Source organism: Apteryx mantelli, chromosome Z (genome assembly GCF_036417845.1).
Source record: "Apteryx mantelli isolate bAptMan1 chromosome Z, bAptMan1.hap1, whole genome shotgun sequence".
NCBI classification, from domain to species: Eukaryota; Metazoa; Chordata; class Aves; order Apterygiformes; family Apterygidae; genus Apteryx; species Apteryx mantelli.
Window position 1 is genome coordinate 62868323 of NC_090020.1, and position 23277 is coordinate 62891599.

The window sequence follows — 23277 nt, forward strand, 5'->3', positions numbered from 1 at the left end:
GAGAAGGCACTCAAAAACATGCTGGCCTACTGTAATGAATGATATGCATTTTGGAAGAGAGACTGATGTGTCACGTTACAGCCTACTGCAGGCACTAGCGAATAGTCAGTATGTGTCCATCACACCGGACAGCCTACTGCAGTGATTCCAGCCCCGGACAAAGACAAGATACTTGGCTATACAGATCTTCTGCGAATATGGCACAACTTCTTTTGACTAGACTACATTTTCTCATGCAAAATCCTTGGCCAGCATGCGCCTTCAGGGCTACTCAGGAAAAAGGGTAACTGCCCCTTGCCCTCCCGTGCCCCTGCCCCCATAGTATGGTAGAGACGTGCTTCAAGTTACAGGAGTGAAAACAGTTCAAAGGAGAATGCTGACACAACACTGCTTCATGCTGAATTTTTATTTCAATATTATGCAACTGCATAAGTATAAATAATTGTGTTCAATATACAACAATTATGCCATTCATAAGGAGTTTCTTAGAGAAAATAAGACTGCAAACACTTTATTGCACAGACCCTAACAATTTTTTTTATTTTTATTTTTATTTTTTTTGTAAGCTGAGAAATCTACAGCAGGAAGTCTACAAAGGAACACATCAGATCTACAATCACATAAAGACTGACCAAGGAGCACACAGGTAGGAGGATCTCTAACAGCTCACTGATAAGGTAAACACCAACAAACAGGTACTACATAAACACACGCTTAAGCACTGTTACACTTCCATAATGCAAAAAACTTATTTGTCGGAAGTGATAAGGAACTATACAAAAATATACATAAAGGTACGCTGTAAACAAATAGCTAGATGTGCTTTAAAGGAAACAAGAGGATAGTTTAAAAAAAATCCAGAAGACTGTAAACTAGGAAATACCTCCCAGACAGAAATGTTATGATACTGAAGTGCATTAGCATTCGTTTGTAACAACTGCCAAAGCACAGATGAACTGTAAATGTTGAGGCCATTTCTCTTCAGAACTGCTCAAAAAGTATTTTCTGTCACTCACTAGCTCCTCTGTGAACACATGAAAGGTAGTATGAATGTTCTAGTGCCACATGAAAAATCAGGACTTGTTTGTGATTTTATCTTTCCGTTGTAATAATTGGTTAGTTGTAATCCAGCTCAACTAATCATTGTAATAAAGCCTTTCCCAGAGGGAAATCTGTACACTGTCAGCTGTCATACAAACCTCCAAGTCAAGATTATGCTGTGCTTTTATGAACAATTTTATAGCTTTTGAGACAGAAAGACAATCTGTAAGTCCCAATGAAACAGGCAGGGACTTAGCCCTAGTGGGGGTACATATAACAGAAATAAGCAAAAATACCACCTTATTGATCCCGATCATTTAAAAACACTCGTCTGCAAAGATATTTTGTAGTGCTCCTGTACGTGTTTCAAATTTTACCTTTCATCCTTCAAAACAAACTGAATACCTCCACACTAAAATGATCAAAGTCTACATGTTCCACAGTATACAAAATTTAAATAAGGCTTAGCAAAAGTAAAAAGACAGTCACATTCTAGCACCAAATAGCTCCAACGGGTTCCTTTGTTACAAAAATGCTTCTCTTTTAATTACAGTATTTACTTTTTTGCATACAAATAAAAAGATTATGTTATGAAATGTATGGAGCTACTCAATGCATTTAGAAATGAATGTGAAACTCAGAATTACTTGCTAAAAACAGCAAGTTAAGTCTACAACGTAAGGCCCCAGCTATGTATTAAAATGTATCAGATGTCCCAAACTTTTCTGAAGATATGATATGAAACTGCTTTCCCCCCCCCCCTTTTTATAACTCATAAAATAGGGGGAAAAAAAGCTACAGCTGCATGAAGCTAATTATGCAAACCTGTATGTCATGATAATACACACTCTCTAAATTCATTAAAAAACAGGGATGAATATAGTACTGCAAGTCATGTGCTTATACTTGTGCCTCACACTGTAAGGGCCTGAATTTAAAAAAGCTCAAGGAAACCAAGAGAGGGTTGCAGCAGAAACTAAGCACACAGCATGTGCTTTAGAGTCTCAGCCTTGTCTGAGGTGAAGGTTACAGAATACACTTCCAATAGACAAGACGAGAACAACCATTTCACCAGAAAACACTACTCTTACTGGGATGTAGTGATAACGGAGTGGTCCTCCCTTAGCTTTAATTACACCTATTTTAAGAGATGGGCTTTGTGCAGTAGGGAGATGCAGTCAGATCTTGTGTTAGATCTGGTGAAGCAGTTAGCAAGATACAGTACTATCAAAACCTGATTATTAAAAATACATGTAAAAAACTCACAATAAGTCACCATATTTATTCTTTCCTAGTATTTTTAACTCTAGCTAGGATTTATAGTAAGTAAAAATGTGGCATATTTTTGTTTTCCAGTCAGACCAATGTTTGTGCATGTCCATGCCAGGTCTGAGTTTTAGTAATTCGTTTTCATATTTGACTATGGCAAATGAGTGGCAAAGCAACTATCTTAAAAAAGGGGAGAGTAAACAATGCAATCAGCAGCAAAGTATATATGCTACATTCAAACCCCAAACACATCACTAGGTATTTACAGAGGAAATCTTTTCTTCAACAGTTCTCAGCTGTAAAGGTATTTTTGTTCAAACACTATATGGTAACAGTTTTACCGGTTACATTTGGGAAGGCATTTTGAAAAAAAAAAGTCCTCTGTCCCTTTGCTTCAGTGACATGAAAGCTTTGCTGCACAAGGACACCACACAGTGCTGGTTTGAAGGTAGTCAAAACACACTGACATTTTTTCAGCTACTCTTGAAGTCCTATCTGCCAGGTACTACAGTCAAGACGATTTTTTGTGAGGACTACTCCGCAAAACTTCCTTTCCTCGCCGCTGTCGGGCTGAGTCTTTGTCATTGGAAAGCATGTTAGGGCGGTCAGGCGTGGTTGCTGACCTAGGTAAATCTTTACCTATGTTCTGTTTTCTTGAAGCAGAAGGCTGAGCCTGTACGGCATCTTTTCCTTTTACATCCACAGTGCTAACAAAAAAAGACCTTTCTTGATTTCCAGGTTTCCCCCCAAGGTTTGAAGCAGGGTGGTGGGCTTCTACTGCAACAGCTGCACTATGCAAGGTCATCAGTGAAATGCTTTTAGTCATTTCTGTCTTACCACTCCCTACGGAAGAGGTGCTTTTCTTATTCAGTTCCTTGTAGATGACTGCAGGAAGCTCAGGTGAGCCTGCTTTAACCTTTGCTGAAGATGCATCACTCTTCGCTGAAGACAAAACAGATGCTTCTTGTCTGCATTCAGAGAAATTGGCTGAACAAGTCAGCAGCTTTCCTGGCGTTGCAGCCACACGACAAGAACTCTGCCCAATGGCAGCTGAAGAATGTTTTGTTGCGATCTGCTTGTTTGCATCCTCTGGCTGTTTTTGATGAACTTGTCCTTTCCCTTTTGAATCTTGAGAGCTTTTGCTACTTGTGGTTACTTTTTCCGCTCCTTTCCCTCTGGCATCACAGTTTGTGAGGCAAAGGGTAGGCTCTACTTTCCCACTGTCATGTTTAACATAAAGTGCGTCAGTGCATATTTTTCCTTCAGATCTTTTGTCTGCCGAGATCGTCTGGTTACTAGGGCTTCTTTCTGCCTCTTTGCTCAGCAAGAGACAGTCTTCCGCAGTGGAAAACTTTGGAGACATAGTTTGTTTTTCACTGAGGTGAAGATGCTTTTGATCAGCAGATTCCCCAAAGCCTGCTGGTTCTTGCCTTTGCATTTGCTTAGAACTCTCTGGGCCTGTTAGTACCTGGCCAACAGCAGAGGATTTGGGTTTGGTTTCAGGAGTGATACTATTCATTTGAAGGGTGGATACTGACCCATGTTCCAAACCCAGAGGCCTTTCGACCTGGACGTGTTCATTGTTCGTTCTTCTCAGAGAGCCTGAAACAAAAGGAGGAGTATCTTGCACATTTTTACTGGCATATTTCCCATCTTTCCGGGAGCTGGCAGACACCTGAACAATTGTATCTTTTTCTTTTACAGTTGGAGTGCATGGCTTTTGTGAAAAAGTCTGTTTATCCAAGTGCTTAGACTTAGAGGAACTATTATCAGAGACAGGCCTGAATTTATTACTGCTGCTTTCCACACAGGCAGCAGCAGGCTTCACATGTTCTACATGAACATCTACAGCACAGTTTCTGTTTACAGGCTCTTTCACAGCAGGGGAGCCTGAGGCATTAAGTTGCTGCTGAGGAACCTGGTTGGACAGCTCTCTCTCAGTAGTCTGAAGCCTAGTATCAGTGAGCTGCTTCTGATCTTTCTTTCCTGAATCTTTGGTGTTGTCCTTCTGTACAGAAGGACACAGTGCAAGCTTCCCATTTTTAGGATCACAGTCTACTGAGGGTTGCATGGGCCATTTGGAAGGAACAGTTTCGCTCTTTGACTCTGCAATAACTTTCTTGGACTCGCTGAGAACCTTCTGCTTTACATCCCTTTCTACAGAACTACTTAAAACAGTGGCGTCATCTTTGCCTAGCTGTTTCAGAGAATCCCTGCTATCCTTAGGTTGTGCATTGGGACCAGCTGCCTGCACTTTTCCTTGCATCTGAGGTGGAACGGCAAAATCAACAGAATGTTTTTCATTGTTTTTGGCGTAACTTGTGGTCAGGACATTTGAGACAGACACCTTCAGAGACGACTCTCTGACCACTTCTGCCTTTGCAGGGAGAGGCTCATAATTTCTCTGGGCTACTGGCTGTTTGGCAGGCAACTCCTTTTGCATTTGCTTCTCTCTTTCTACAGCTTTTTCAGGAGTGCTTTGGACAGCAGAAAATTTAGAACACATTTGGGTAGTTTTAAGACTCTGATTCTGAATAGCACATGACTTTACCTCCAATGAATTGTCCTTCTGTTTTGAAGGGGAAGTGTCTTTCCTTTGAACAGCTTCAGTAACAGAAATGTTGCCTTTAGCAGCTAGACTAGAAACCTTTTTCTTTGTCACTACTTCAGCAGCGACAGGGATGGCTGATGGATTTTGAGAATTCTTGCTCGCTTGAAGAAACTGGGGCTCTAGCATGTTGGCTTTGCTAGATTTTGAATAGCTTAACAACTGCTCTTTTTGACTGTCCAGTTCTACCTGTCCACCACTCCCTTGTGGTGATGGGGGTTTAAGAGATCCCATATCACTGTCAGTGCTCTGGCCTTCTGGCAGTACACACAAAGGCAGTTCAGTCTTTGAAGCCTGTGGCCCAGAAAGTAAGGCAATGTCCAATGTGCCTTCTATTGGCTTCAAACAGGAAACAGACCTTCCATCCAGTTTATATTCCGATGGACTTTTTCTGACAGGAGACTCGGTGGAAATAAGGGCTGATTTTTCAACACCAGTTTCTACTCGGCCATTCAAAGCTTTGAGAGGAACGAAAGAAACCGAGCTAATCTGAGCAACATGCGCACTGCTGATAAATGCTCTACCATCAACAACTGCAGTGGAATCCTGTTGTATGTTTACGGGTCTGACTGTATTAAGTTGAAAGCATTCATGAACACTTGATGTCAGTTTGGGTTTTAGCACTGGACAAACGCTGTCATCTTTTTCTTCAAAGGACATTTTCTTTCTAAGGTAATCAATATTTGCAAGCTTACCATCTAATCTTTCAAATTTGACAAATTCTTTTGCTGATACATTTTTATCTGTGTTTTCTCCCTTTCCATTTAGTGTTCTGTCAGAGGATTGAGGTAGCACATCTTGCAGTGTACATGGAGGAGAAATTCTTTTGAAGTCATAAGAAATATGACTGAGTTCATTAAGCAGAGGCCCGTGACACAACATCTGTGCATCTAAAGCAACACAATCATTTGATCTTAAGTTTGCATTCTTTTGAAGGGTGTCTTTGAGTATGCCACCAGCTGACTGAGTCTCCAGAGTAACAATTTTTGCTTCAAACTGATTTGATCTTTCTAAAACCTTCTGAAATGCTTTTTTGTCCCTTTCTTCCAATCTCAAGGTACTGGGATTTTCTGGCTCACTGGTAGGTTCATGTATAAGATTTGATTTTTCACCAAAATCTTGCTTTTTCATAACTATCTTGACCTTCAACTTCTCTCTGTCCAACTCATCAACGGATTCCTGCCTACCTAATTTTCGAGAGATGGGGCGTTTCAAGCAGCCCTGCTCTGCAGGTCTGACCCGTGTGAGTGATGGTACATCACATACGTTCTCCTCCAAGCTCTGAAGGGTTACTTCTCTTTGGGACAATTCTCTATTCACTTCTTCCTGAGTCACTTCCAGACTGTGTTTTCGTGAACATAAGTGTTTCTTATCACTGCCATAAGAGGGTGCAAGTTTCTCTTCAGACTGGACTCTCTTTAACAGGGGAGACCTTGGTGGCTCTGCACTCTTTGGCCTAACAATATGCCTTACAATAGTTGGAGGGGAGTGCATTTTGCTAGGGAAAGACTGAGCTATTTTTGTATTTCCAATCGAATGTCCTAGCAATGGTGATGGAGATCGCTGAGGTGACGTGGGCTGGGGTGTTGGAGAAGGTGTCCGTGCCAGAGGAGAGAGAGGAATGCTGCCAGCTGATTTGCGTCTTCCTGATCTGTATCTTTGCCCACCAAGCTTTGGACCCAAGCCATGAAGAGTGCTGGGTCTTATGTGTCCTGAACCAGCTGGAGAATTGGGAGCACTTGAACTAGGGGAGCTACTCTGGGAAGAATTGGTACCTACAAAAAGAACAAAACAAACAAGCATAAGATTAGCAAGATTCTTCAAATCTTGTCTAGTAGCTCAGTGAGAGGCAGCGCTGGCACTGATTCAAAAGACACGTGTTGTCTGCCACAACATTCCAAGATCTGGAAGATTTCGAGTGACTGGCCTGCAAAACTCATCATTCCAATCATGCTGCTACTTCTCCTCTTCCTTCTCTGTCCCTTCGGCCCCTTTAAATGATCTTTCCCTTCTATTTATATAGAATAGCTACAGCTTTCTAGCACTTCAAAGCAATGATCAAGGTTTTCAAATGATTTATCTTCAACAACAGATTGTACAACAACATTCACTTTAACAGACACTATAACTGTAACAATTGGCATAAGAAGGAGCAGGTGAAGCACTTCCAGGAGTCAGAAAGATGTCAGCACCCAGCCAATCTTTTCAGTAATAAAGTAGCATTTAAGAGCCCATGCTAGTTCCTCTATGTAGCAACTACTTCCTCAGTTTCATTCTTTTATTAATCAATCTCTCATAAGTTAAGATTTTACTTTTCTACTGGTGTCTTCTAAACCTGGATTATTTATTATGCAACTTTTAATCATTCTACTGGTTTAATCACTGGGACAAATCTACCAGGCAGTCCCCTAAAAAGGTGCTTCTGTATCATGAAAACATCTTTGATTTTGCATCAGAAATATTTTTCCCTTTTTCAGAAGGAAAACAGCTGCTCAGTGATTACATTTGTCAGAGTTGACTATTCTTGGCAGAGTGTAACATATTTGGGAACTCACAAGAATATGCTTCAACTTCCAGTTATTTTCCTTTACCCTCCACTCCTTCCCACTCACCAGACGGGAAATCAGGAGTGGAGCGGTAGCTTGGGGTAGGTGACCTGGGAGACAAACTGTGGGTTGGAGACCCAGGCAAGCTCTCTCCTGATGAAAGCGATCGGTTCAGGCAGGAAAAACTTCTGCTGGTGTGGAGTAGAGGAGAGGGTTGCTTGGCCAACTTTTTAAAGAGAGATCTCCTCCTAGTGCAAGAAGAGTACAGCATTAACCAAAAGATAAGTTGTACAAAAGATATGGTTACCAGAGCCAAAGCTCTTGAGGCTGACATTGCTTCACCGTCTCATTGCTCTCAGAAAAATAAACATTATATCTATGTTTACATGAAAGCAAACCACACTGCAGAAAGCAAACTTTAGAAAATAGCCCAATTTACTAATAGGCAGGATAGATATTGTAACTAAATCCCTTCAAACTAAAATCTACTCCCTGCATTCCAGAGGAGCTTTTAGTTCCATATATACGAGTATAAAAGTATTCCTTGTTCCCTTAATTTAAGGGCCCACCAAATCTGAAGGAATATCTACACAGTACTAGCAATGTATTTGCAAAATACACAGACTTAGCATCAAAGACTTTATTTAATCGAATAGGAAAAGATGCACTGAATCCAAAATAAGATGCAACCTCTCTTATTCACTTTCTTCCCTATAGCTATGTGTGCCCCACGTAAAATTTTGAGAGGGGATTTTAACAGAACTAATTTAGTTAAAACATAATTGAAAGGATGTGTTACAAATGCAGTATCTCATAGAAGATGTCAAAAAAGAGGCGTAGAAGGTAAGAAAGAGAATCAGAGAAAATCTTTTTTTTTTTTTTTAATGGAATTGTTCTATATACACACATATAAGGATACGTGTTCACCAGAACAAAAACATTACTCACCTCTCTAAACTCTCCTTCTTCTTGGTTTTCTTACTGCGCCTAACCATTCGGCTCCTGTAGCTATTTCTCCTGGCCGGTCCTGTCTTGATTGAAGTGTTCTCAAAGGGGGTTGTAGTAATTGACACTTTGTTACCACTCTGCCAAAATGAAGGCATGAGTAAATACAGGACCACTTCACTTTAAATTGAAGTTACATTACAAACGTGAACATAACAAAACAGAATCCCTGCCTCAGAGAAAGAGCTGACAGTGTAAGGAATTCTATGCAGAAGTTGTCAGGTTAATTTATGTTCGATTAAAAATGATGACTGGAAAATTCTTAAACTTTTGTCAAATGCCTTTCAATCTAATGGAGTCAATTTTCTAAGCCTCCTCCATTCCAAGAACCAGTTTCAGAACAAAGAGAAATTCTAGTAATTGGATTGACCAAGACTGCAATTTTGAAGAAATGCAGTGAGTTTCTATAGAAACGTCATCTCCTTTTCCCACAAAGAACAGCTGTTACTGTGCAGTAGTCTGTTCACTAGCCAGTCTTCTCTGAGGATACCGTTATACCCATGAAATAGCAGAGAAAATCTTCAATATCAGTCCCCCAAAATAAGCAACAAATGCTTTTATCTTGTTCAAAAGAGATAAATGTATAAGTTGAGCTTTTTAGGACTATTTGTACGAACAGATCACACCTGTTAAATAAACTAAACCAGCTGGAAATAAGCATCTATGCTTTAAAAATCTGTACCTCCTGCCCAGCACTTGATAGTACTAAAGTGAACTTTACTTTTTAAAGGAATTCCAACAATCCAAATTAGTTTATGATGTATCACATTTGAATAGACAATGATCTTCTGTACTGAGTTTATTCTTGTAAATAGTGTGCAGTGTTGTCATGTCTCTATCTTTCTGTAGTTTTCTATAACTTCTATAAAACTAATTTTACTAATAAATTGAAAAATTAGAGCTGTTCTCCTGTTTAAGTAGTACAAACTAAGGGCATTATCCAAAAAACACAACAGCACACTCAACTGCCTAAAATTACCTAACCAAATCTTCTCTTTTAAGATATGCTTCTTGCAGAACTTGGAAATTCCTCCTGGTTTCAGAGGAGAAAAATAAAGAGTCAAGCAAAAGTATATTTGGGGCCTTTCCTCAGCTCTTTATATTCTCTGATACTTCATTGCTTTCCAATCCTCTTTTATAACTGACTGCTCCCTTTGACAGGCAAAGCTCTGCATGTAGCACCATGAAATTGTTAATAATACAGGAAACAAAAGTACAGCTGTCTAAAATAACTCTGACCTACTTTGGCCTGTGCCACAAAGATTACTGAGAAGTCGCAATATGATAAGCTACAGTGAATATTTAAGGCACTACTATTCATCAGAAGAAAAAAAACATCTAAAATTTTCTAGTAAAATAGGCCTTGGAAAGTCCACTAAAGAAAAAACATGAGAGATCCGTCACAGAGGTCCAACTGCAGGATCAGAACTTAATTTAAGCAAAGATGCTTTGTGGGACATATCTGGCTATATACAGTGCAAGAAACTTTTGAGTCTTAAAGATCACAGAAGAGAAGTTCCTGTACAGTAGGGGAAAAAAAAAGTATTTGATATTCTTTGTTTCCGTTTTTCCTCATTTCACTTTAAAAGGAAAAAAAAAAGAGAAATAGCATCATTATCAAAAGCTTGTTACCTCATAAATGTGTGGGATTCAAGAAAGTGCCTTTCTGCACTTTTGGTTTTTCCTCCTGCGAGGGGAAGCCAGAGACAATCTCTGTGTCAGTACCCCAAATATGCTGTAGCTGTACCAGGGGCACTGTCAGTTTCTTGCAGTAACAAAAATCATAGGTGGCTTTTCTCCAGAGCTGTGCGATACCAGTTTAGAGTTTGTAACTGAGCAACCACAAACCCTGATAACTAACATCTGAAGGAAACAAACATAACCCCTCAAATCCTTGGTTAAAACAGCAAATTCTTTTGTACTCAAGTTGTCCAAAAATTACCTTTAATAACAGCTCAATGACTTCTGTATGAACAAGACCATGCACTGGCTCTCCATTGATATGAGTAATTAGATCCCCAGCTTTTAATCCTGCTTGGTATGCTGCACTTCCTTCTTCCACATTCTGGAAATCAGAGAAAAAGAATATACACTAAATGGACTCGTTAACCCTCATACTTTCAAGAGTGGGCTTTTTGTGCAACCTGATGGCTTTTAAATACAATGAAAAAGCCTTACACCTAGAAACCTAGAAAAAAAAAAATCTGCCTGGCCATTTTGCTCTCATCTACTTACTTGGACTTTATCCTTCTATGGTGGGGGCTGGAACTGTTTCAAAGCTTGTTGAAAACACTGTGCTCGCTTCCACTGACATTAAGCTAGCTCTGTATAGCAGGGTGGTTTGCATGCATGATAAGGAAAAGGTCCTTCATTCTCCCATGAAAAATTTCAGATCTGAATTAAGATTTTTAACATCTGACACTAAGAAATACTTATGTAATTAAGGCAATGATCATATGCAGTACTGATTATGACGAAAAATTTGCAACTCCACTATAATATTAAGGACTGTTTATATTTGGATTCAATCCACCAGGCTTCCCAATAGAGGGAATAATACAGCACAAAGGTGATGAAAGACCAAAACAAATTTAATTGCAAATGATTTTAAGGTGGTTTAAATAACTTATTTATTTAAAAATGTGCTTTCTAAGAATTTCAAGTCATATGCCTGCGATTGCAGCTAACAGCACCTACATAGCTTTAAAAAATTGCAGTGTTTTGAAAAATCCAAGGTTTCACTTTTACTGCAACATGAAATTTTTATTTTTCTTCCCTTCCTTTCACTGATGTGATACTGCACTAGTGGAAAGAAGTCAGATTTTCAGATTTATTCCATTATCAGTCACACATATCCCAGCCTCCAGATTCAATGTTCTTGATGAATTAATGGGTCTGAGAGGTAAACAACATGAACGACATGCTACCTCATCAGTAGCACTTATTTCAAAACCTGCCAGAGTTGCTTAAAACAAAATGCCATCTGAATCTTCAAAGTTTCTGAAATGTTTTCAAGGAATTTTTTCAAAATTGTTTTCAGCTAGCTGAAACATTTTAGAACAGTATATATATATACACACACACGCATATATATGTATATATTTACAATTGAAGAAGTTGATAATCAACAAAAGGCAAGTGCTGTCTTGTCCTTTAGCCTGTCTCCCACTTGGTTCAGATCACTAGTGACCAGAGGAGGAAAAATACATGATTTATTCATTGTATTCAGCCTTTTTCCTGTGCCATAGGATCCTCAAAGATATTCACAACTGCAAATGATGTGCACATTTCTACACAAAAGGTGGTCAGTACTGGAAATCAACCTACTTGCAACTAGTGAAATAAACAAGTCCTTTGATTTTTATGAATCCCTTGGCTGAAGTAATTTAATAAACCCCATGTATATTTCAACAAGTTCTGTCTACAGTCTCTTAGTGCTGCAGTCCCTGAGCCTCAATCTAAGAGAAGCTGCACTCACCTCCGGTTTTCTAAGGCACACCACTCTGTGCACGTAGAAATGACTGTTCACAAATACCAGATCTGCTAAAAGTGAAACTGACCCATGCAGAGGGTCAACATATGTAGGTGTCACTTCTGTCATCGAAGATATCCATTACAGGGCTTGGGTTGTCCCTACAGCCAACACTGGTCTTGTGCACAGGCAGAAATTTAATTCCAAGAAAGCTATTTAGCATAACATTGCCATTTACACAGTAACTGTCAACAAACAGTTATCTTGTGTACAAAAGATCAAGAGCAAATACATCATTACAATCTTCTGTGGTTATAAACAACCAGCCAAAAATTATCTTACCCAAACAATATGATGCACAGTGTAGATATCGCTGTCACCCACGTAAACTCTGATTGCTCGGATTGTGAAGCCATACTTCTTTCCTGAACTGTGAATTACTATTGGCTGATGAGGACTTGCAGCAGTAACTGAAGAATCACGGCTAGGAGAGGAATCTCGGGAGGATGAAGGATCTGATGATAGGGAATGAGGAGACATAGGACTTCCCAAAGGAGAAACACCAAACACATCTGGAAGAAAAAAAATCTGTCAGAGTACATTCTGAGCACACACACACGCACACAGACACAGAATAGAGAACCTGCTTAAAGTTTTATGACACGTTTGTGCCAAAATAATTCATTGCATTTGCATCAAGAACTTTCTCCTCACTCAGTGTGAATTTTAGCGTATTACAAACTTGGCTGACAACCAGATCTTGGAAATAAATTTCTTCCCCCCACAGTATAACTCATTTTTTTTAATGATAGGTTTAATTCATTAGTTCTAGGCCGCTTCTTGCTTTCAGACAGGACACATACTCATTGCTAACTTTGCAAGAACAATCCTTGGTCCTATTACTAACAAATACACTTGAAAAGAACATCAGAGTTTGGCAGTACTGTGACTATACACCCCCACCCCCCACCCCCCAATATCCAGTAGCACTAAAGAAACCATTAGTTGCCTGGTTTTCTGGATGCAGTTTTATATAGAGTAAAGACTACTGTAATTAAAGCATGATATCTAGTTAGTACATAGGGCATAACTCGCAACGGTTGAACCAAGCCTCAATTCTATGTTCTGCCATTTCACATAAGGCCACAAGAATTTCTTGCAACAACAGTATCAATTACAGTTCATTTGATTTCATTGTTTTGAAAGCACTCTGTGCTCACAGTTGTGCTAATATAAGCAGCAGCATAAAAAATATTTTTGGTGACTGTAACAGAGTGACAGTTGTTGAAACGAACGCAGTCCACAGAGATTCCAAGTATGGTTTCTAGGCCAAGTGATGTCATGTGAGGGTAGATATGCTTTGACATGCTAAACATTCTTTTCACTGCCAACTGATTGCCCTCCAAGAATTCAAGCTGAGGCAAAACATTCCTCTTCAAGCAGGACTCAACATCTTCCTCTTGACTTATCTCACTAAAAAAATGCTTATGGCCACTGGTGGTATTACAGTTATGACAGAGGAAGCCTATGCTGTTCTTTATGGTATGTAATGGTATGGTATGTAACTGTATGGTAAAGGGCAGAAACCATTATGAGGTGCATCAGAAATTCTTGCAGTAATAGTGATCAGATGGGCCTTTTATCTCCCCAGGTCTTGAGGACATGCACAACAGCACAGTGTTTGCTGACCAGGGTATCATGGAGAGCAGACACAGCGCTATGGTACATGTGCTTTACACCCTGGAGCCAGGTGAAGTTTGAGATGTCAGCTCTCTCCTCCTCAGATAGCCAGGACCAGCTCTTCAACACTGAGCATGATTTGGCACTCACCTGAGCACTCAGAACAACCTGCTGAAGTTATTGTCAAAGCCACCTTTGAACACACAAAGCAAGTGCAGGGTCATGTTATCAGACCAGCAGATACTTAAATATTACCTCTAAGGTCTAAAAGCAACATATGGCCAGTGCACAAAGTTAAGACCTAATCCCACTTTTGAAAAACTCCCTCAAAGTTTAGCATGTTTGGACTTTGATTCTGAAACATTACAAAGTGAAGGGCGAACGCTTCATCTGGAAATATTCAACACTACTATTATCCTCTACTTATTTATAGCAGTATTTCTGGCTTCACATTTTGAGCGCTCCCTGTAAGCCAATGTAGTCCAAACAGGAGCCTACAGACTGCTTCCACCTTTGGGACACTTCTTATCACCTTTCCTCATAGGAGACGTGAAAGAACTAGCTAGGCAGAGCGTGCTGCTGTAACATCTATCTGCTTTTCAGGGAGCTGTACAACAGCTAGTTCCTTACAACTGCAGTGACAGCCCTAACAAAGGATGAGCTGGGAATGAAAACGTGAATCCTGCTGTGCAGGCACATGGCTGAACAGGAAGCAGTCACCACTGAGCTATAGGTTGCCTGTGAGAGAAGGTCCATCAACTGTGATCTGACCACTGTAGGTGACTGACAAAATGGGACCACACAGTAGCACACAGGAACAAGAGGAACAAAAGAAACAAAATCTGTGACACAGAATACATTCTGGACTCTCCAAAATCTTGAACTTACATCATAAACCATGCAGTATACACAAATCATAACACTTCAAACTAACAGATTTATCTATACCTCCTGGGATCATGAGGGATAAAGCACTCGCAGAAAGGGACTTCGTGACTTTTCCAGAGATCATCTTTTTCTCTGTGCTTTCTAATTGCTGACGAGCCATATGAGAAGCAACTTCACTGGGTGGCTTTGAGGAGTTGTCTGTACTGTCCACACTCTCGCTTCTTCCGTTTATCTGATCTAAGTGCTCTGAAAAACTGCCAACTGTACAAAGAAGAAGAGATAAACACATTGAGGGAAACTGGGGATCAGGGAGGGGAAACAATATAATTGTGAGATGGGAATTTTCCTTTCTGTCAACAAGTTTGTAAAACAACATTGCGAAAAACTGAGTAATTCTTTCACAGACTTACAGATTGCATAAAGGTTAACAGAATGAATCGGAGCAGCAGGGACTGCAATGGCTTGTAATCACTGACTAAAGTAAAATGAAGACAAAAGCTGACACAAGTTTGGTAGCTCAATATGCAATATTCACCTTACAGAACTTAATCATGCATAATCATTCATTTTGCATGTGAACTCCTACTAAAGATTATGAGAGGCTCCAACATTACATAAGATGCTATCAGCTTAAGAACTTTTCCAAAATCATTAAAACACTAAATTCTATTTTTAGTTATCATCTTTTCCTTTTATTCTTTGGGTGGTTTTCTACCACACCTATGTAGAGGAAGATACCTGGCACCACAAAACTCAGTATTTACAACCACATTGGTATTTGTTTATCATAAGTAACAGTTTTCCACAACACTGAATGGAAGAAGGACAACAGCATTTTAAACAATAAAAAAGTGGCCTTGTACCACAGGAACAACCTACAAGAGATTGCTTCAAAGATTCAAAGATGTCACAGGGAAGTTGTACCTTATGAAGCAAGCACCAAGAGTGGCCCTCTTATTTTAAAGGCACAGGAATAATTCCTAGTATTTCTTTAAGGTCATAGAATAGCCTGTTGCTAATGAATCATACAGAAAACTGCAATTATTCTTAAGCCTAAATGTTAAGGGACAAAAGAGAAACTTTTTATTTGGCTTTGAGCTATGTCTAGTACTGCTATGTTAATGCCATCATTGTAACATTGGGTGGGGGGAACAGAACTATACAGCAAGACAAGGACTTCAACAAGGGAAGGAGGTACAAACGGTTCCAGTTACACAGCTGGATGGACTTGGAGAACTTTTCCCAGAAAAGGAGGAGGGGAAAAAGGGGAAATGCAGACTAAAAGGGAAATTAGGGGTATGGGAATAGAAAGGAAATATAATATAAGGGATAACTTAGGACCACTCAGTGAGGTACAAAAGAGAAGTAAGCCAGAGACAGGTATATGTAGACAGGAGATTACTGGAACCTGTATCTGGTCAAACGTGAGGCTGATATAGGCCTAGATCTGTGTTAACTATCAAGTCGTCTCAGAGTAATGCAAAACTCTCTTCTGAAAGTACAAAAACAGCAAGGCATGGAGGTCCCAGATCCTACTGAAATGCACACAAACACTTGTGCTGGGGAAGGTGTGCAAAAAGAAAATTATTATTTAAATAGGAAGCACTTTGCAAAACTCCTTCCTAGACTTCAATGACTTCCATGAATCAAAGACAACCCTGCCAATTCTAAAAGGCGTATGTCATTGAAATGTCTCAATTAAAACACACACAATGGTGTAGCACAGAGTGTTAGAAAACAGCAGTACAGATCAGCCGGAAAGATTCTAGGATGATCAACCAGAAGCACCAGCTTAGATGAGAGATGTTGTAAAAAATGCTGCTTTAAATGCTCAAGGGATCTAAGATTCCACTTCTCCACAGAAGGATCCTGCACAGGCTCATCATTTCATTTACTTGCATAGCAGGCTCTCCAGTCAGTGAAGTAACACCAACTGTTGGCATTTCCAAAGATGTTGACACTTTCCTACAGGTATTATTATGAGACTTTAATAGTTTAAGCCTGTGCCCAAACCAAAGCCCTCTTGGGATAGTTCTCTTTAAAGCAGTACTGAAATAAAGGACCTCTAAATCCATGAATGCTAGTGCAAAACCCAAAAGAACCACAATTGTTTCTGATGTCATCAGTCAAGAGACCCACTATAAATTACCTGATAGTGTGGAGCTGCTGATAGTACTTGCTGGAGTGGTTACCTCAGGTTCATCTTGCACTATTTCCTCATTCACAAATGCAGCTTTTTCCTGTTCCTCCTGGGGTCCCACTAGGCAAGTAGGACCACCTTGTTCTCCTTCAGCTGATATGGCCAGTTTTGGAAGCAAACCAGAACTGTGTCGTTGCCTGCTACTCTCAGTGTCAGAGGAGATGGATGTGGATATTTGTTGCCTGCATTAAAAAAAATAAACCCTCATGCAGTTATTGAGATGAGGAGGCCTGCTACCTGACAACCAGGATGTAGATCCCCTCCAACACTTCTTTCTACTTACATTTCAGAATATTCTGAACTCCAGCTTAAAGATTCCACAGAAGGCAATGTTACACTTTTTATTTTGTCTCCTGCATCTTCTTTTTCTTCACCTTGCATTTGAGTGACTCGATCTATGCTACTAAAAACCTATCACACAAAAAACAACAAAAAAATCCAACTCATCACTGACATATTTGATATAAAAAGATATTCAGGAAGGGACACTGCATGTGGTACTCTGCATGTTCTAAATGCTTATATGGTATTTCAGACTAAACTCCAAGCATCTTCAGCCTTTTTAAATTTCCAAAAGTTTGTGTTCTTAAAATGCTTTCCAGTTTTGCTTCCTTGGCTCCTTACATACAGGGTCATGAACAACATCTGTTTTTTTGTTATGAAATCACCAGTGCTCTTACCATTTCACTGCATGAACCACAAGCCTACAAGCAAAATCCATACCTTTGGGGTTTCTGGGTCACAGGATCAATGCACATCTTAGATTACTCCTTCACCATAAAGTCAGTTAAGAAAAAAAAATCCTTAACCCTAAGCTACTGATTTAATGTCTAGCAGTCAGGTATGGAAAGGAAGAAAAAAATGAACCTGAACTGACTATGAAAATAAGAATAAAATTACTTGGCCAAAAGATGTACAAAAAATAAATTCTGATCACTGGAAGTCTGTTGTTTAGTTAGTTGACAAACAACATAAAGTAACTGTCAGCTGTATATTATACAACCTGAGTCACAGCTTGAGATGCAATGACATAATGACATTAATATACCAAACCATTACTGTAGGCAGGTTGCTTTCAAAAGGATAGAAGATAACTCTGAAGAGGAAAATAAGACTTTTCATCATTTACCACTGTTTGAACTGGGAATGTGCCACCAAGTCAAAACAGGCAGTTACACAGAATGAGGATAATCAGATTTGCAGGGCCTGTCTCTGCTCCTCCATGCTATCACAGACAGTTTATACTGACTCTGTATATACCTATGTAGTACTGCAGAGTCAGTATAAAATTCATCAATTAATTAAAGCATTAACCAGGACAAACAACCATATGCTTTCAAAATACCTTTTTAGTTCCTAAAGCAGGTTAAAAAAAAATGCTTATTAATAGAAAGTTTTTGAAAAACACTGCTGGCTGCTACATAAGAGTAAAAGCAAACTCATTAGACTTTCAACTTCTTAATTATTTCCTGCCAATTTTTCCTCCACAGTATTTCCTGAGCATATCCATTCTGCTCCTGCTGGCAAACCCTGCCCAGCATTAATTAGCTCTCATCTCAACTACTAGAATATCCTTCGTTTTCAACACTCAACTTTACCCTCAGTTCACATCATTCAAATCACTCCCTCAAATCCACATTTCTTCTCGACCAAATCATTGCTATGCTTTTTTCTTGCAGTCTAGTGCCACTGAAGCTCACTTCTGCTGTAGACAGCTAGTAATGTAATCTGTGCTATGCCATTACCATCAAGATACCAGTACACAACTGGAGTAACACAGAAACTATAAAGAAAACCAAGATAAGGAACATGCCTTAGCACTTAATACAGTTTCTCTAAAATTTCTCTTAAACCATTATGGTTTTTTTTTTGTTTTTTTTTTTAACAGAAAGCATCAATCCGTTTACAGAAAGGATATCATTTTCTATTACCTTCTTAAGGATTCGGGGAGCGAGGGAGGAAGAAGGGACACCCTTCCCTACAGAATCCTCCCATGTTTTGAATTAATGGTGTTAATTTCATTCTCACTCAATTTCAGTAGACAGTGTCATGCAGAAACAATGTCCTATACACCTCTTCCATATTTGACATTTCCAAACTCTCTAAAAGTAGCAAAATATTTATTATATAAACACTGCATATTAACATTACAGCAAATTTCACTTACTTTTGAAAATCTGTGTGAACATGAGGAAAACTGTCTAATCTCCAAATTAAAATCTTCATCATTTGTATCATCTTCTTCCTCAGTTTCCATATGGTGGTATTTCTCAGAACGAGCTACAGAAAAGGAAAACAAATTATTTCAATTTATCAGGAAGGAAGTATTAGTATTAATTAAAAGCACAATTTAATTCTTAAGATTATTTCTCCTGAAATGTCAAACCACCAGTGAAATTCCACAGCTGCCACTGGTTCTCATAAAGGGTATTTTCAAAGCACAGGAAGCAAATGTAAAAGTGAAAAGACAGTGATTATTTTAACAAGGCGTTCAACCACTTTTTTTTTTTATTACAATCTAATACCTACTGTCAAAATAACTTGTGTCATCTTCAGACTCCAGTTGTGGAATAAATTCTGCTTTCTGCCTCAGCAGACTATTCCAGTCAAGACTTCGGAAGAACTGATGCTGCTTTACTTCATATGCACCACCTGGGGGAGCCAGAGAAAAACACTGAGTGAATATTAACCAAATCCTCTGACATTAAATCAATTAAATTCATGGTCCAAAAAATGCAAATTAGCTTGGAAAGGCATCACTGCAGTCAAGCATGTCTATTGCCATTTCCACCAGAGAGGTCTAAACTTGTCAGAGCATCCCCATCCCTTTTTTGCTGTTGCCATTTCTTTAACAGCAGTGGCACTGCTTTTTCTTCTTTCCTCTTTTAACATTTTTATTACATTTTTCTGAGTAAGCTAATTATTATGCATCTGCTACACATTAGTCTGAAGCATCAGACATAGCAGTAGTAGTAGCCAAAATGTAAATATGCACAACAGAAAAGTAAGTAGAAGCTGGGAAGTAATGAAGACTGATTCTTTCCTTAAGTTATTCATTGCAATACCATTGCTGTTTAAGAGCTCCTTTTAGTATTTTAGGTAGTAACATGCAACTTCACTGGAACAGTATTATGATTGCCTAGTTGTTATAATTTGTTTGAAACAACTACATTATATTTAAATTAAGCTACAACTGTAAAAACACAATGAAGTATGGGAATTTTTGTCTTGAGGGGCAGGTAGGGGAGCTACTGATAAGCATACATGTAGTTCAGAAAAAAAAAAACAGACCAGTGACAGTAACAATAGTAACTGCCAAATTGCTACAGTGCATAAATTTGCTTACTGGTCTAGGCTAAGACAGAAGAGCACCATGGAAAAAGCATCAAGTCTCCAAGACTGGTCTGTAAGTCAGAGTGTTAAGATTTCTAGGTTGAATTCTTTACTTTTTCCTCACCGCATCAGGGAAAATTCATTCAAGCCAAGTCTTTCTAAATGAAACCAAAATCACATCTAATGATAAGTAACTAGCCAAGGAGTGATCTGTAACAATGGATTCTGCCTTTGCTGAGCACTGTAATGGGATATTACAGCAGAATTACTTAATTCTGGACTAGATATCAGACACTTCAAACCCAGAGTGCAATCTGACTCATCTTCTATCATGCCTTAGCGCTACTAAAAGTTTTCTGTTACTTAAAAGATCTTTTCTGTCATTTTCCTTCTTTAAAAGAAGTATAGCTTCTATCTCTTTCAATTTCACTACACCACTAACATCCGCTGAGCAAATCCACAGCTGCGTATTTTCATGGAGTGCTATGGAGGAGCTAATATGTAATAAATAGATAGGGCTGTCATTTGAAATGGCATGGCGTAGCCTGGGACAAACCATGCTATTTTTCAGTGCTCCTGTGGGACCGGTCATGTTGCGGCCTCCATTTCTGAGAGCTGCTTCTGACACTTACAAAGCTTTGTTTTGGTTTCTAAACATCCCTCTGTGATTCAAGGAAACAGCTGCAGGATTCCTGTCTTCAGACTACCACAGAATCGCACAGAATCACAGAATCGCTGAGGTTGGAAGGGACCTCTGGAGATCATCTAGTCCAACCCCCCTGCTCAAGCAGGGTCACCTACAGCACATTGCACAGGATTGCATCCAGGCGCGTTTTGAATATCTCCAGAGAAGGAGACTCCACCGCCTCTCTGGGCAACCTGTTCCAGTGCTCTGTCACCCTCACAGTGAAAAAGTTTTTCCTCATGTTAAGATGGAACTGTCTGTGTTTCAGTTTGTGCCCATTGCCTCGCGTCCTGTCGCTCAGCACCACTGAAAAGAGTCTGGTCCCATCCTCTCGACACCCTCCCTTCAGATACTTGTACACGTTGATAAGATCCCCTCTCAGCCTTCTCTTCTCCAAGCTAAACAGGCCAAGCTCTCTCAGCCTTTCCTCATAAGAGAGATGCTCCAGTCCCCTAACCATCTTTGTAGCCCTTTGCTGGACTTGCTCCAGTAGTGCCACATCCCTCTTGTACTGGGGAGCCCAGAACTGGACACAGTGCTCCAGATGTGGCCTCACCAGGGCTGAGTAGAGGGGGAGAATCACCTCCCTCCACCTGCTGGCAACACTCTTCCTGATGCACCCCAGGATACCATTGGCCTTCTTGGCCACGAGGGCACATTGCTGCCTCATGCTTAACTTGGTGTCCACCAGCACTCCCAGGGCCTTCTCGGCAGAGCTGCTTTCCAGCAGGTCAACCCCCAACCTGTACTGGTGCATGGGGTTATTCCTCCCCAGGTGCAGGACCCTGCACTTGCCTTTGTTGAACTTCAGGAGGTTCCTCTCCGCCCACCTCTCCAGACTGTCCAAGTATCTCTGAATGGCAGCACAGCCCTCTGGGGTATCAGCCACTCCTCCCAGTTTTGTATCGTCAGCAGACTTGCTGAGGGTGCACTCTGTGCCTTCATCCAGGTCATTGATGAAGAAGTTGAACAAGACTGGACCCAGTACTGACCCCTGGGGGACACCGCTAGCTACAGGCCTCCAACTAGACTCTGCGCCGCTGATCACAACTCTCTGGGCTCTGCCATTCAGCCAGTTCTCAATCCACCTCACTGTCCACTCATCTAAGCCACACTTCCTGAGCTTGTCTATGAGGATGCTATGGGAGACAGTGTCAAAAGCCTTGCTGAAGTCTAGGTAGACAACATCCACTGCTCTCCCCTCATCTACCCAGCCAGTCATTCCATCATAGAAGGCTATCAGATTGGTTAGGCATGATTTCCCCTTGGTGAAGCCATGCTGACTACTCCTGATCACCTTCTTGTCCTCCACATGCTTGGAGATGGCTTCCAGGATGAGCTGCTCCATCACCTTTCCAGGGATGGAGGTGAGGCTGACTGGCCTGTAGTTCCCTGGGTCCTCCTTCTTGCCCTTTTTGAAGACTGGGGTGACATTGGCTTTCTTCCAGTCCTCAGGCACCTCTCCTGTTCTCCATGACCTTTCAAAGATGATGGAGAGTGGCTTAGCAATAATGTCCGTCAGCTCCCTCAGCACTCGTGGGTGCATCCCATCAGGGCCCATGGATTTGTGGGTGTCAGGTTTGCTTAAATGATCTCTAACCCACTCCTCCTCCACCAAGGGAAAGTCTTCCTCTCTCCAGACTTTCTCTCTTGCCTCCAGGGTCTGGGGCTCCTGAGGGCTGGCCTGAGCAGTAAAGACTGAAGCAAAGAAGGCATTCAGTAACTCTGCCTTCTCTGTATCCTTCGTCACCAGGGCACCCACCCCATTCAGCAAAGGCCCCACATTTTCCCTAGTCTTCCTCTTGCTACTGATGTATTTGAAGAAGCCCTTCTTGCTGTCCTTGACATCTCTTGCCAGATTTAATTCCAAACGGGCCTTAGCCTTCCTCGTCGCATCCCTGCATACTCTGACAACATTCCTATATTCCTCCCAAGTGGCCTGTCCCCCTTTCCACTTTCTGTATACTTCCTTCTTCTGGTTGAGTTTTGCCAGGAGCTCCTTGCTCATCCATGCAGGTCTCCTGCCTCCTTTGCTTGACTTCCTGCTCATAGGGATGCACCGCTCTTGAGCCTGGAGGAAGTGATGTTTGAATATTAACCAGCTCTCTTGAACACTCCTTCCTTCTAGGGCCCTCACCCATGGGATTCCTCCAAGTAGATCCCTGAAGAGGACAAAGTTTGCTCTCCTGAAGTCCAGGGTTGCGATCCTACTTGGTGCCCTGCTGCCTCCTCGCAGGATCCTGAACTCCACCATCTCATGGTCACTGCAGCCAAGGCAGCCCCCGACCTTCACATCTTCCACCAGTCCTTCTTTGTTTGTAAGTACGAGGTCCAGCAGCACACCTCTCCTTGTTGGCTCCTCCACCACCTGGGTCAAGAAGTTGTCACCAATGCTCTGCAGGAACCTCCAGGACTGTTTGTGCCTAGCTGTGTTGTCTTTCCAGCAGATATCAGGGTGGTTGAAGTCCCCCATGAGAACCAGGGCCTGGGATCGTGAGGCTACTTCCAGCTGTCTGTAGAAGGCCTCATCGACTTCCTCATCCTGATCAG

General features: G+C 40.7%; 1 protein-coding gene across 1 annotated transcript in view; it reads right to left on the minus strand.

Moving 5' to 3' along the window:
* Window positions 1-391: 391 nt before the first annotated feature.
* Window positions 392-23277, minus strand: part of MAST4 (microtubule associated serine/threonine kinase family member 4) — a 99087-nt gene continuing 76201 nt past the window's right edge. Inside the window, exons 18-27 of the mRNA XM_067316435.1 lie at window positions 19239-19361; window positions 18877-18989; window positions 16993-17120; window positions 16659-16891; window positions 14570-14770; window positions 12284-12513; window positions 10412-10534; window positions 8413-8549; window positions 7531-7712; window positions 392-6693 (exon numbers count right to left, since the gene is read on the minus strand). Coding sequence (XP_067172536.1) covers window positions 2822-6693; window positions 7531-7712; window positions 8413-8549; window positions 10412-10534; window positions 12284-12513; window positions 14570-14770; window positions 16659-16891; window positions 16993-17120; window positions 18877-18989; window positions 19239-19361 — 5342 coding nt within the window. The 3' untranslated portion in view covers window positions 392-2821. The remainder of the gene's footprint in view (window positions 6694-7530; window positions 7713-8412; window positions 8550-10411; window positions 10535-12283; window positions 12514-14569; window positions 14771-16658; window positions 16892-16992; window positions 17121-18876; window positions 18990-19238; window positions 19362-23277) is intronic.